The sequence below is a fragment of the Thermobia domestica genome, chromosome 11 (genome assembly GCF_964235325.1).
Source record: "Thermobia domestica chromosome 11, izTheDome1.hap1.1, whole genome shotgun sequence".
NCBI classification, from domain to species: Eukaryota; Metazoa; Arthropoda; class Insecta; order Zygentoma; family Lepismatidae; genus Thermobia; species Thermobia domestica.
In genome coordinates, this window is record NC_137464.1 from 216,529,276 (window position 1) to 216,543,769 (window position 14,494).

The window sequence follows — 14,494 nt, forward strand, 5'->3', positions numbered from 1 at the left end:
ACCTATTCCCATTTGAAAAACCGGAAGTTGAATCCAATATGGCGGCCGGGATGGGTAACACGTGTCAGAGAAGCAGTACTTGATCCTATTTGTTTTGCATATACCCACATTCATGTCCAATTATATCTAAAGAAACTAAAAGCAATTTTGTGACCGAGCTTTATAGTAATGGTTGACTAAATTCCGGATATATGAAGGCTCATAAATATGCAGATTACTCGTATGGGCCGCTAAAATTAGTACAATACACATTTGGTCATGGAGAACTTTGCGTTTGAATCAATTTTACACGAATCCCGAGGGGACACTTCGCGAATATACCTTGTTAGGTCTTGAATTGCTTAGTGTGGTAAACGTGTAAAAAATTTCTCGTAATAAACGAGGCTGTTTACAGGATACAGGAAGCACTTCCCATTTTAATATTTATTTACAGAATATCATTTTATATTTATTTGTTTAATACTAGTGATTTGAAAGAATATACTTTTTTTAGTGGTCCCTTATAAATTTCATCATGATGTAATAATATTTAGTCTTTGGAACTAGCCCATGAAACATCACGACGGGTGGGTGTGAAAACCATAGTTAATTGACTTCAATGTATATTCACGTAAAATATTCAGACAATTTCCAGCAGAAGGAACGGGCCGACTACAGGACGACACGCTGTCAAATCAACAACAGCAGCTGTGAATATGGTGCGCCGCAAATTCACAACAAATTTGACCATTTCTGTACGCACAGCCGGGAGAAATATGACATTAGCCAAATTAACTCTTAAAACTATCTCAAAGCAAATAGCAAATCAAGAACAACGTGCAAAAAGTGTCGTGCAATTTAGACGAAATGTCTTTGAAAAGTGCTTGTCATTTTATAATGAGACCTACGTTCCAAAGGACCCTTCAAATATCCCGGCAAACATTTAACCATTTCACAGATCCTCCTCCCTTGTATCATTTGAATAAAATTCAATAAAGAAGCCTAGTTTTCAGAGAGATATCTAGTGTTGAAATCCATGATAGCGATTACTCTCGGGTTGAAAGATAGGAATCCCTGAACCCTTCATTTTCGAAGGTACAATTAATGCTCAAACCTATTTACGAAAATATATGAGGGGTCTACTGTTTCTCTTTATTACTCAGCATCATGATCCAAGTGACATTTTTTTTTTCGAACAGATATACCAACGGCACATTATGCTCGTGGAGTTAAGGATTATAATTATTTTCTCAGTCAAGGCATTGATTTCGTGAAGAAATAGGACAATGCCTCAAACGTGTCACAAATCAGAGAGATTGAGACATTTTGGGCTCTATGTAAGCAACATATGCTAAACGACTCAGGTACCCACAAACTGCTCGTAACTTCAAACTCATTTGGTTCAATATAATCGAAGACATTGCTACCAAACATGGTAAAGCTATCATGTGCCATGCCTGGAAGGTACTCCGTGCTACTGACACCCAGGATGTCTAACAGGCTTTGCTTGTAAGGAAACAATAGTGACATGTGTAAAGTAGTTCTATACCTATTACGTCGAACTTGCGTAGTTTCTGGTATTAATATACTTATGTTTTGTAAAACGCACCTTATTTTTCGTACACGCTTTATTTAATTTTGTCCTGTATTGTTTTATTCCCAAAATGTACAATTTCGTTAACATATGGCAACACTAAAATAGCAATTGTTAAATATAAGGGTAAGCAAGAAAGATCTGTCGCTTTTTGACCCACCACTTCGAACATGAATATGTTACCGAAGACGTACCTGGAAGATTAAAAATATTCCCCATCAGCATCGACGACCCTGTGCCAACGTTCTGGAAGGCCATGAATTCCATTGTGGTAGAACTTGGCGGGCCGTGAAGCGAAGAAGGTATCAAGTGCATTTTTCACATCTACTAGGGATTTGAACTGACGTCCTCTAAGGCGATTGTCCAAGCAATGGAACAGGTGATAACGGTGGAATGTCCGGGAAGTATGATGGATGCAATAATGTTTCCCATCCAAGGCGTAGAATTGTATCCCGGATTATCCTAGCCACATGGAGCTTAACGTTGTCCTGTAACAGGAGGTCCCCGTTCAGAAGTGCTGGTTCTAGAGTTTTGAGTTTTTCTTAAGCGGTCAGCTACATATGGGTACCTGATTTCTTACTGGTTTATATTTGTGGTGCAATTTATCAGTTTAAGGAAAACATAAAATAAAAAAATAAAAATAAAAAATAGGGAATATGTATTATTAAATGGTTTATAATGTTCTAAAAATCATGAAAAATATGTATATAATCAGGATTAACAATGTTTTTCATAAATTTACTTAAAAAAAAAAGCTTTAAAAAGAAGGAAGGTAAAAATTGAAAGAAAGCCAATGCAGCGGAATATAGCTTTTGGCAACATTGTTTAAGAGTCTTGATCGCGTGGCATGTTCCGCGCTATCACGACTTGGTATTCAACCGGGGCGATGTTCGGAGCTCCTGGATTGGTCGCTTACTATAGCGCGTGTGTTAGCCTTTCTCAGCTGTGTTGTGTCTAATGGCGGTGCAATTGACTGAAGGAAGAAAGTGAAACAAGAGAAGTGATTTTGTTCAAGCTTTAACCAAACGGGAGAAATGTTTATTGGCTTGCATTAGTGCTGTTTCCTATTCTTTCTTTGCATTTCAGTGAAATTTTTAACAATGTTTTTTGAAAGTTGCGGGAAAAAAGCGAAGTATTGGGGACAGTCGCGTGAATCTTGAGTACACGCTAGGGCTGTCTGTCATTTTCTTGTTATTGTTTTTTTTTTGGTATATTTAATGCCCCTAAATTTCATCGTTATTAAAATCGTTTTTTTTTCTTTTCGGAAAATCGTTTGGTGAAATTGAAACGACTCACCTCGGTTTGTAGTTGAGTAAGACAGTAGGCCTATATTAGAAGCCACAGTGACGAGAAGGTGGATACCTGGTCTTACGCAAGGTAACAGTGGAGCTTGATTTATGTTCGAATTTGGTAAGTGTCCATGCTTGACTAGTAGTTGTAGTAGGCGCATTAAACCTAAGTTGAAGGTAGTAGTTAGGTGTCGCCTGAGAGACGGCTATGAGCAGGTTTATGATATTATTCAATCCTGTAATAATCTCTTTCATTGTCGTTGAAAAATTGAGAAGAAATAGGAAATTAAAATTTCGCCCCATCCCAACAAAAATTCCGATCTGACCGTCTGATATTAAATTCGTGAAATTTTGAGTCTGAATAATCCAATCTTCAGAAATAATATTTCTTTCGGTTATTTATGCCGATTTAGTTGCTTGTATGCTATATATATATTGTTTCCGAACAAATATTTTGCCGATATTGTGTTTCCGAATGTCATTGCCCTACTTTTAATGGAGCAAAATATTTGTTTAGGAATTGTCAGTTACTGATTCAGATAGTGTTATCTTGCAAAAGTAAGTTAAGGAAAAGATTTAAATGATTATGAGAGCAGAAATTAGTATCAGTCAGAGAAAGGATGATTTATCCGATTAAGCTAAACATAATGATCATGCCTTGTCACATGATAATGAGTTTACCAATACAAATTTGAAATTCTGAAGTCAATATTAGACAGTGTTGATATCATTTGAAGAATCAATAATTATATTGAAATAAATTGCTCCTTTCTCTAATTTATATAAATTATTTACAAACGAACATACCAGATACAAATATAATACTGTATGCGGAGACACCAGAATAATAATAGGAACTAAGAATATAAATTCATTATCTCTTAAATTTGAAGAGATTACTGAAACATTAAAAAAAGTGGTTTGGCAGTAACAAATTAGTTTTGAAAAAACGAAATGAAATCCTTAAGTTTTACGTCCCACGATTATACCGGTTAGGCTAAAGGAGACGGTCATGATGATAGACGAATGAAATGGCGGAATGAAGAAAGTGGGAGGAAACGGAAGAACCCCGAGAAAACCCACGAGCACGGTGTTTGTCCACCACAAAGTTTACACGGCGCGAGTTGGGATCGAACCAGGGACCCCAAGTACCGGAGGTGAACGCTCTACCACTGAGCTACCGCGCACCCACCAAATTAGTTTTGAATAGGCCTAACATTAAAACTCAATATATATTTTTCACACCATTCAAAATAGAAGAAAAGGTGACATGCACTACTAAGTTCTTAGGGGCTATCATTAATGAAAATCTTAAATGGACAAAACATATTCAGGCAGTATCACAACTTAACTCAAAATTGTATATTTTAAAAATATTAAAAGACAATTTAAACACGAACACTCTCATATAAGTCTACTACGGGCTTATCCATCCTTTTCTCAGTTTTGAAATTATTTTCTGGGGTAACTCCGGGGAAAGCTCTGCACTATTTTAAAACAAAAACAAGGAATACAACAGGTTTAAAGCGTAGAAACAGCTGTAAACATTTTTTTTAGGAAATTTAAAATACTAACTCTTGCGTCATTGTATATATACGAACTAGCTAGTTTTATCAAATACATAAACGAGGATTTTCCAACAACACACAGATATAGTACTAGGAACACTTATAAGAAGTCCTATTTCAGTAGATTGAGCTTAGTCCAGCATGGACCCAGAAATATGGGTAACAGTATGTACAATAAATTACCAAATGAAATAAAACTTGTAAACAATTACAAGTTGTTTAAGAAAAAGCTAAAAAAAATCTTTAATAAAAAACGCGTACTATTCCATAAATGAGTTTTTGCAAGATTAAAAAATGTCAGAAACTGACAAATTAGTTTTCATTTGGCAAATCCTGGTAAATTATGTAAACTTTTAATCTCCTATTAGTTTTTCTTTTGTTTTTCCTTCACTTAATACTATTTTTGTTAAAGTAAACTTTTAAATATTTTTTTTGTAATGTAAAAGTTTTGATGATTTTCTTCGCATTAAGTATTATGTATTCCTTTTTATATGTATCATCTTGTGTACTGTACTGAACCCTCCGAATACCATGTATTATGGTTTCATGGAGTAAATAAATCAAATCAAATCAAATCAAATTGAGAATTTTTCAAAATTTGGATATTCAATTGTAATTTTTTGAAGTTTTGAAAAATAAAATTTGTCAAACTTTAGGTTTTTTGTCAGCAAATTGTATATTAAAATTCGTCTCGAAGATTTCAATTCACGGCTTAGATTATCTGTGATTTCAAATAAGGGATAAGATTTTGATGATTTTTGTAAAAAATAAATAAATAAATAAATAAATAAATAAATAAAATAAAATCGCTTTAAAATTGGATATTAGGAGTGATATTAGTATAATACTTGCATTCTTGATTATTCCGATAAATCGGGTTGACTTGTTAATATTTCGTATAATTGTTAAAATCTGATAGATTTATATACTGACGTATAAGTACATATAAATCAGGGATGCAAATAACCACTCGTCCACTCACCCGGGGCGATTGGTTCATCGGTGCGGACGAGTATTTAATATCATACCGAAGGTAGGTAAGTGATTTCTATTGTGGATATGGCCTAGTATCTTTTTTCTTGGGCGAGAAAAAAATTATTGCTTATTTGCATCCCTGATATAAAGGGTTTATTTAATTCATTCATATTTTTTATTTGTGTTATTTGATTGGCTGTATATATATTTATCTAACGTGTAAGTATACATATATCCAGAGCAAGGTTGCCTGTAATAAAGATTGTTAATTGTTAAAATTTGGTATTTATTTAATTTATTAATTTATTGGATTTAGGTATCATACCGTTCCTTAAGCATTGACTATTGGATTATTCAGATTTCAGTTAAGCTTGCATCTAGTTGCTCTGGATGTCCGTAGTTTCGTCTGCTGTGAGGTTTCTTAGGTATAGGGTGATCAGTCAATGCTTTTTTCCCTTTGACTGCTTCTTCTTGTGTACTTCTCGACTCCTAGCGGATGGAGACGTTACAGGCTCAACTTCTGACAGTACATAGTTGCATTGATGCTCTGACCAACTGGAAGCAGTTCCCGATGCACGATGCCGCGAGCAGTCCACCAAATATACAGGAGAACCTTCTTCTGGTGCAGTGTTGGTTTCGGTTGTTTTGGTTCATGGTTGATGGGATTCTAACCAATGATGACGGCGCCGTAGAGCTTCGTACAAGACCCACTTCTTATCACATGTCAATACCCTGTCCAGAAATGGTTCCCTCCTCAGACGAGACAGCAAAGAAACACGGGTGTCTGCTCGTATTGCCCTCTGGCCCGGAGTCAAATTATGTCGACCCAACTTGTAGTGCTTTCCAAGTTGATGAAGGTACTGCCGAAGGGTTTCTCCATTCACACTGAATTGTAGTCCCAGTTTCTCACATGTCTAGCCACTGTTCGCCTTAATTGCTGCCCGAAGATCTTCATTTTGTGCATGTGTTGGTCTTCCGGCACCTGGTGCGTCTTCGAGTGTTTCGTCATCATCCTTAAACTTGTTAAACCACCGCTGCACTGTCCGCGTAGTCACAACACCCTCACATAATTTGTGGTGTATCTTCCGCCCCGCTACAGCGGCGTTTGACTCCAATTTAAACTCGTACAGCATACACGCCCTTGTGATGGTTGTTGGAGTTTTCATGTTTACTCTGTCCGTACGCAAGTTCACGGTGTAACTGGCTTGCCTCAACCAGGTAGTATATTGGATATATATACACCCCAACAACTGATCTTCGCCTTATCTCCATTCGCCCTCAACTCACGCTGTGAGAGCCAATGGAGATCTGCACAAAAAGCGACAGAACTTTCTTGGTTACATTTATGAATGAAAGAATGGAACATTTTCTTACATCGATCCTTAGTCTAACTGGTAAAAATCTGATGAATTATTATTCGGTAAGATTAAGTTTAATACATTCATAGAAGTTTTCAACTGATCACTCCGTAACTTGCAGTTACGAAGCTATATAACACATTTTTGTACCTTAGTTCGCTAAGGGCAGTTGTCACAAAATCTAGTTTTTCAGGGGAAGCAGAAAACGAAGCAAGATGTGAACTTCTTAGTGGACACCAAAATTTTCACAACTGTAACGATTCTATAACTAACAGGCTTAACGCCCTGAAAGATAAGTATATTGTTAGGCTATATGTACTGTACCTAGTAGTATATGGTAAAAAAAAAAAAAAAAAAAGAAAGCCAAGAATGGACAGCCGCCCATAGTGAACGAAGATATAGATTTATGTATTAAAGAGAGGCTGTGAAAAATATATACAAAATTATTATTGTTTCATGCTTTTGAATAAGTAATCGTGTATTAAAATATCCTTTGTAGATGGTCCACTTTACAAAATACATCCTCAAAAATAAAATGAATATCTCATATTTGAAAACAATTCCGTCTAAAACTATTCCGTCTATATTTAATTCAATCTTGAACTTATGGAACGCTCGAAATGGGCGTGGTTGAAAGAAAAAACATAAATATGATCCCCGGAAAACGAATATAGGACCACCGGAGTAGGTGTGTTAACCATTAATTAATAGATCTACAGTATGCATAATACTTTTTTTTTCATTGAAAGTTTAACCGTCGTATTGAAGTGACACTATTATGTGCATATTGAATAACTTTTGTTCCTTTTTTAAATCAAAATATGACACCTTTAATGCCATTTTATTTCAATTTTTCACTAGATTTAGAACTTCGCAGCACATGGTTTGTGTCTGCAGTACTGGCTAACAGAAAAAATAAAAAAAACTTTCTTTCCATATGTTGGTAGGTCAAATTATAATATTGTCTATCGAGAGCAGGTTAATTTAAAACATTAAAATCTTAAATCATAATTGTTTCATTCACAAGAATCATAATTTTTGTTGTTATTTCAGCTAACGTAAGTTCAAGAATAATTTTTGTTATAAAAGGTATAACATTCCATTCAAGATTATGAAAATCGGACGGATTATTTATTTATTGAACAAATTCCCAGATACAGCATAACTTTATCATTTTACACAGGGAAATGTTAACAAAAAGGATAAAGAAAAAAACGAAACAACAATAACATCAAAAACAGAGTCAACAAATATTACAAAAGTAATATTATTTCGCCCAAACTCGTTTAATTGCTCTTTCAAACACCGGATAGCTCGAAAAAATGTCCTCATCGGTTGTTAAATGATTATAACAGTTCGGTATTTTGTAAAAAAAGAGATCTCTGTATTAAGGTGGATCGAAAAAATCAAAAATTGTCCAATTAAATAGCACTAGGTCTCAAAAGTTGTGTATTGACTAGTATAACATTCGTGATTTTTTAAAATAATTTTTGTACTTCATCTTTATTCCCCGCAAGGACCTCAAAATTTTTCAATTTTTATGAAAATATGAATTTTTTGAAAATATTGATTTTTTAAAAAGTTGCCCAATAAAATCAAACTAGGTGTCAAAAGTTGGATAATGACTAGATTGACTACACCATTCATGATTTTAAAAATATTTTGCATCTTCATTCCCCGCAAGATCCTGAAAGTTTTCAGCTTTTTTGGTAAATTTTGAAATTCTACTTAAAATATTAAAAAATTTTAAAATCTGCCAAATCATTTCACACTTGCTTAAGAAAAAGTTGTGTTCACTACCACTACAATTATTTTGAAATAATTTTTGTGCTTTATATTATTACCTGCAGAGGCCTTAAAATTTTGGAATTTATACAGTAAGTTTCAAAAGTAATTGAAGACACTAACGATTTTTAAAAATTGTAAAATAATATCCTATTAAATTTCAAGCCCTGTGCGTGACTAGTATAATTACGATTATTTTTAAAAATATTTTCCTTCATCTTCGTTACCTCCAACAAGTTTGAAAGTGCAGTTTTATATTAATATCTAAAAATACATTGAGCATAACATTAAGATACATTATGTAAATTTAATAATTTTGCATTGAAATGATTTTTGATATGCACTTCTTTGCTAGATCCCAGAAACATCCAGAACTCAGTACGAGGAGGTGGCTGCATATAGAGTTCGCCCATCCTCCCATCCCATTCACTCTATATTTGGAAACTATTTCTTTAATTCGTTTATTTGTATTCAAATTTGTTTCGAATGTGGGCATAATTGACATATCCAAAAGTCTTGCTCTGATAAATCCATCTCGAGCTAAGACACCAAACACTTTCAGACGAAGCTTCGGTTACGGTTCTAACGTACCTCTTGACTGCTTAAGTATGACAAGGCAAGTAAAAAACAGGTGGAAGGACAGATTTCTGTTACACATTTCTGTAGATACTCCTCCGACAAGTTTCTCGTCAGGGGTGACTCGGTTACTTCGCGTTCCTGCCAGGTGATTAGGTCAATGTAAGCCTAAGCACTAAAGTGGATTGCTGCAATATTGAACTTGGTACATGAGGTGTTTGGTTTGAGCTTTTGACCTTGTGTCAAGGATTCTACGCATAACTAGTTCTGGAATATGCTTTATATCATCGGCGAGCATATATACCAGTAGATTCTCCGGATACGCGAAGAAACCATTGAATGAATTGTCCTATCTACAATGAGCTTCAGTTCACTGCTTAAGTACCGTGGAAAGGCTAGAGTACGATATAGTTCAGAGGAGCATCCTTGATAGTAGGGTTATATTTAATGTAAAACCACATCAGAGCATACATTTTCATGATGAATTTAACGAGCTCCTTCAAGTTTGAAGATGGGTCAGCAGTTCTTATGTACACTCTAAGCACTACGTTAGTAGTAGTGATCCATCTTGCATGGGATAATTTTCCAAGACTTCTTGATGCAAGATTCGGTGAACACTCACCAGCAGAGATTGCTTTACAAATATTCCACATACATATTTTTGACCTGTGCTACGGTTTGACGTTTTTTATTGCATAACCGCGAAAGTTCCTTCATTCACTTGAAAATTAACAACTGGTAAATCCTCACAATTGGGTAAACTTTTCCTATAGTTCCCGAGAACTTTTGTGGACCCACTATTGCGCCATGTAAATGCTGTAGAATGTGTCTTAGAATATATCATAAATACTGCAAAATTTCAAGCTCTTGCAGGGAATAAAGGTGCAAATTATTTTAAAAATCATTAATGGTGTAGTCAATCTAGTCATTATCCAACTTTTGACACCTAATTCGATTTCATTGAGCGACTTTTAAAAAAAATCCATATTTTCAAAAAAATCAAGTTTTTATAAAAATTGAAAAATTTTGAGACCCTTGAGGGGAATGAAGATGAAGTACAAAAATTATGAAAAAATTCACGAATGTTGTACTAGTCAATACACAACTTTTGAGACCTAGTGCTATTTACTTGGACAACTTTTGATTTTTTCGATCCACCCTACTCTGTATATCTAATTGCCAACCTAGGGCGGGCAAGACAGAATAGGTTGGTATTCCGCGTTATGCGGGGAGGGACACGTAAGGATAATTTCTATCAGCCATGGAATTTCTATCTGAATGGAATGTTTCCGATGTTATAAAATATTATATTATTGTGTATTATACTATAAGATAATGAAGACCCACTCTGTTTCAGATATTTAAACATTGCTTTTATAAGCAACTGCAACGCCTATTTAAGCATTTATAATAAACTTGCAGAAGTGCCCGAATTCCAGGGCTAACTAACATCCACGTTCTCGATTAAACGTAGGCTTAAATATCACGAGGACTATCACCATTCAGCTTGGTTATCCAGAAAAAAAACTATTGATTCGACTATAATCTCGGTCATTTCGAATGTTTCATATTTAACCCTCTCTCAGCTTCACCTTAAATGGACGGAGGATAAACTTGGATTAAGATGGAATCGAAAGTGCCACTATTTATCTCAGCGACCCTGGAAACTATGGATTTGACGCTATAATATACACTATATATGTATATTTAACTATGCATTTTCGATATTCACTCATTCCTTCTTAGGGGTGTCTCATCCCTACATTATTTTTCTTTCCGATTGTAAGTTATATATAGTCTACTTCGTTTTAAAAATGAGTTATATAGCAAGTTTCAACTTCCTAACGTCAAAATTTCGTCAGATATTCCATTTTATTCCCCTTCGAAACTCCCTGTATCCCCTTAGGATACGAACCAACATATTTATAGATTCTACGGTATCTTCCAAACTATAGCCTGGTAAAACCACTTTCAAATATGCCAAGTCAACGGTACTTATTTGTATACCGGACAAATATACAAACAAAAATATCAACACAATTATTTTTATAAATTATTATTATACAAATAAAAGTATATTTTCGATTCCCATGCCACGAAAGTTTGGCATTCTTGAGATGTGCAAGAAGAGCGTGCATGATTCGTCAGGTAGAAGCACCCATTCGTGAGTGGTTAGAATTGTGACTACATGACAGAGGTAATGTGTTCGAAACCAGTCAACGAAAGATATATATATATATATATATATATATATATATATATATATATATATATATATATATATATATATATATATATATATATATATATATTAAATTCTTCATTCTCCAAATTCAAAGATTTTTCTCTCCCTGTTTATTCATCTGATGCTCCAAAAAGAGTTCTCCACCTTTATTCGACAATTGCGAGCGTAATGCTTGCAAGTTCGACTGAGAAATTTGATACTTCTGCTTCAGAAAATCACAGTTTTCCTTAGAATATGAATATTGTCCAGCAAATTGTTTCTCTAATTTTAACCTCTCATACGTGTATGTATTCCTCTTTGCCCCAATATTTTTGAATCTCTTCTCTCTCTCTGTCTGTGCCATCAGCCATGAACTTTGATTAAACACACACGTTTAGTAACTGTAGATAGTAATTTACATTTCTTCTTAAGTTCATATTCCAGGTAATACTGTCTTTTTGAGGACAATCCTGCTTTGTGCGAAAAACAATTTCTCAAACGTGATAAAATCACTTTAAATTTAGTTAACATGTTAATAAGACATTGTAACATTATAACGCAGGATTCAAAAATCTAACCATGGCGAATTTCTATCTGAATGGAATAAGAGTATTACGTCATAGCAGCAATAAATTTACGAAGACTGCTTTAGATGAGGCAAAGGAAAAGCGAGGAATTGCATCCCAGACTAACTAATCACACTCGGGCTTTGAGTTGCCTATGCACCTGCAAAACAATGAGTTACAGGAATTTCAGTGGCAATGTCTTGTAATAATTTTTGTGGGGCGATCAGTACCAGCTTTTTTTCTTTTGAATAGTCCCGACAGATGGTTGAAAAGATATACAATTTTTTGATATGTGCGGATGTGCATGTGTAATAGTTAATATGTTTAGAGAATCTTATGGCTGGATTATTTTGACCCGATATTTTCCTTAAAAACTTATTAATGGTATAAAAATAAATACTTCAAATGATATAAAAATAACAATTATGTGAAAGAAAAATTAATACTAGAATCAATAACCAATACTTACATGTCATCGTTGTAAAGATCTTCTGTTGATAACATATTGAATGTGCAACAAACACCCTCGTTTGTTAAGGTAGGTCTTACATATTTATCACAGTTCTTTCCCTCATATACGCAACTAATGTAGTCACTGCAAGGTGTGTTTTGCTATTAAATAAATATATTACATTATTTTCATTATACGCTTCTACAATATTCTGTAATTTTAAAATTATGAACTACACATGTAATTTGAATAGTGTTATATACTGGATGGAAGTTTAACAGAAACACAGTTTAACAGTTTAAAAGAATGCATTTATATGAAGCAAAATTTATTTTTATGTACAAAAAAAGACAAAAATGCAGGTAAAAGTACAAACAAAAGAAATTTTCATTTTTGGTGTGCAATCTATATGGGGACATAAATGAACCGCAAATTTATAATATAACATGCATAGTCATAAAACATTTCTTTCATTTTATGTCTGCTTTTGTCTCAAATGGATCTTTAATTGCTATGTGAACAATGTTTATTAGGATATACCCAGTGGATTGATTTAGAACTTTGACGCCCATAACTCTCGAGCCGAAAGCGTTTACAACATAATGTTCCGCATTATTATATAGCAGATAAAATCTACCATTATGGCTATTCTGATCCCATTCAGATGCCTTTGATTGAACTTCAGTTAGTCAACAAACTTCAATAATCAAACTAATAATAATAATAATAATAATAATAATAATAATAATAATAATAATAATAATAATAATAATAATAATAATGATAATTATAATAAACCAAGCCTTTCCCGTTTCTTGAGTGGCTAGAACGTGTGCCTTTTATGTGCGGAGTTTTTTGTTTGACTCCAAATGGAACTTGCATGTTTCAATTTTACACTAAGCAGTAGTATATGTTCATATAACCTTCGTAGTACAAGAGCTCATAATAAACTAAAATTCACAAGTAGTTTTTTTTTTAAAGTATCGAAGAGAGGGAAGGAATTACAAAAACTACTACTAATAATTTCGGCTGAGTGATCCTCTTGTAAAATAAATATAATAAATTGTCAATACTGATTATTTCTAAAGGAAGCCATTGAAAATAAAAGTCCACAGATTATTAAAAAAATACAACGAATTACTATCATTACAAAAATATAAGTTTATACATAAGCTATATAAAATCGTTAAATTCATAATTCCTCAGAGAGTAGACCACGAGCTTGGGGAGGGAAAAAGGTGCCCCGGTACACCTGAATATAACCTTGCTAACAGGTATATGACTCAACAAGGCGTCCTCATAACTATGATTAGCGTATACGCATTTGACGCACTAGAGTTGGATTCCACACTATCTACTCTACAAAATGTTGTCATAGTTTATATTAATTAATAAGAAACATTATATTGATATTTTTACATACCTGTACATAGTTATTAACAGTTTCACTATTAAATATTGGTTGCTCATTTCCTTCCAATGCGTTCCTGTCTGGTGGAAACGGAAGAAGGTAACAGGAACGACGTAAAATCTCCAACAGTCCCCACCTGCAATATAATTTCATTTGAATTTACCACGAACAAACCAAATTATAAAAGAAAAACATGTCAGTCTGTGTGTCACACTATCCTGGAATACTATACAACATTCTAAAGAGTTCTGTAGTGGTTGTAGAAAGACAAGGGACAGAATAAGAACTCCTTACAAAAACGACAAGTGTCTTAGTCCATCAAACTAATTACTAATAGTAAACAATCACGCAAGTAAATATTGCTACGTGTGCTATCACTTGCCGCGTTAGTTCGTAACAGTAAACAATCACACGAGTAGATTTCCTATGTGTGCTATCATTTGGCACGCTAATATCTATTAGTAAACAATGACGCAAGTAAATATTGCTACTTTTGATATCACTTTGCCTGCCTGCTTGGCATTAAAACATGTCGCTATTTGAAGGATTGTTACGTATAACGAAGTACTTTAATAATTGCATAAAACATTTTGAAGTGGTTTGCGAGCAAAATCAAAATAAACAAATTCTGTAAAAACAATTAGAGATTTTAACTCAGAAAGATGTTAACCTATAGCGTATTGAACCGAAGGCTAAGTCGAACAACTAGTGTAGTTTA

At 33.9% G+C, this 14,494-nt stretch overlaps 1 protein-coding gene across 1 annotated transcript in view; it reads right to left on the bottom strand.

The window, feature by feature from the left end:
• LOC145663744 (pickpocket protein 28-like) overlaps positions 1–14,494 on the bottom strand; it is an 89,749-nt gene that overhangs the window by 70,864 nt on the left and 4,391 nt on the right. Inside the window, exons 2-3 of the mRNA XM_081729829.1 lie at positions 13,789–13,912; positions 12,384–12,526 (exon numbers count right to left, since the gene is read on the bottom strand). Of these exons, the coding sequence (XP_081585955.1) occupies positions 12,384–12,526; positions 13,789–13,912 (267 nt within the window). The remainder of the gene's footprint in view (positions 1–12,383; positions 12,527–13,788; positions 13,913–14,494) is intronic.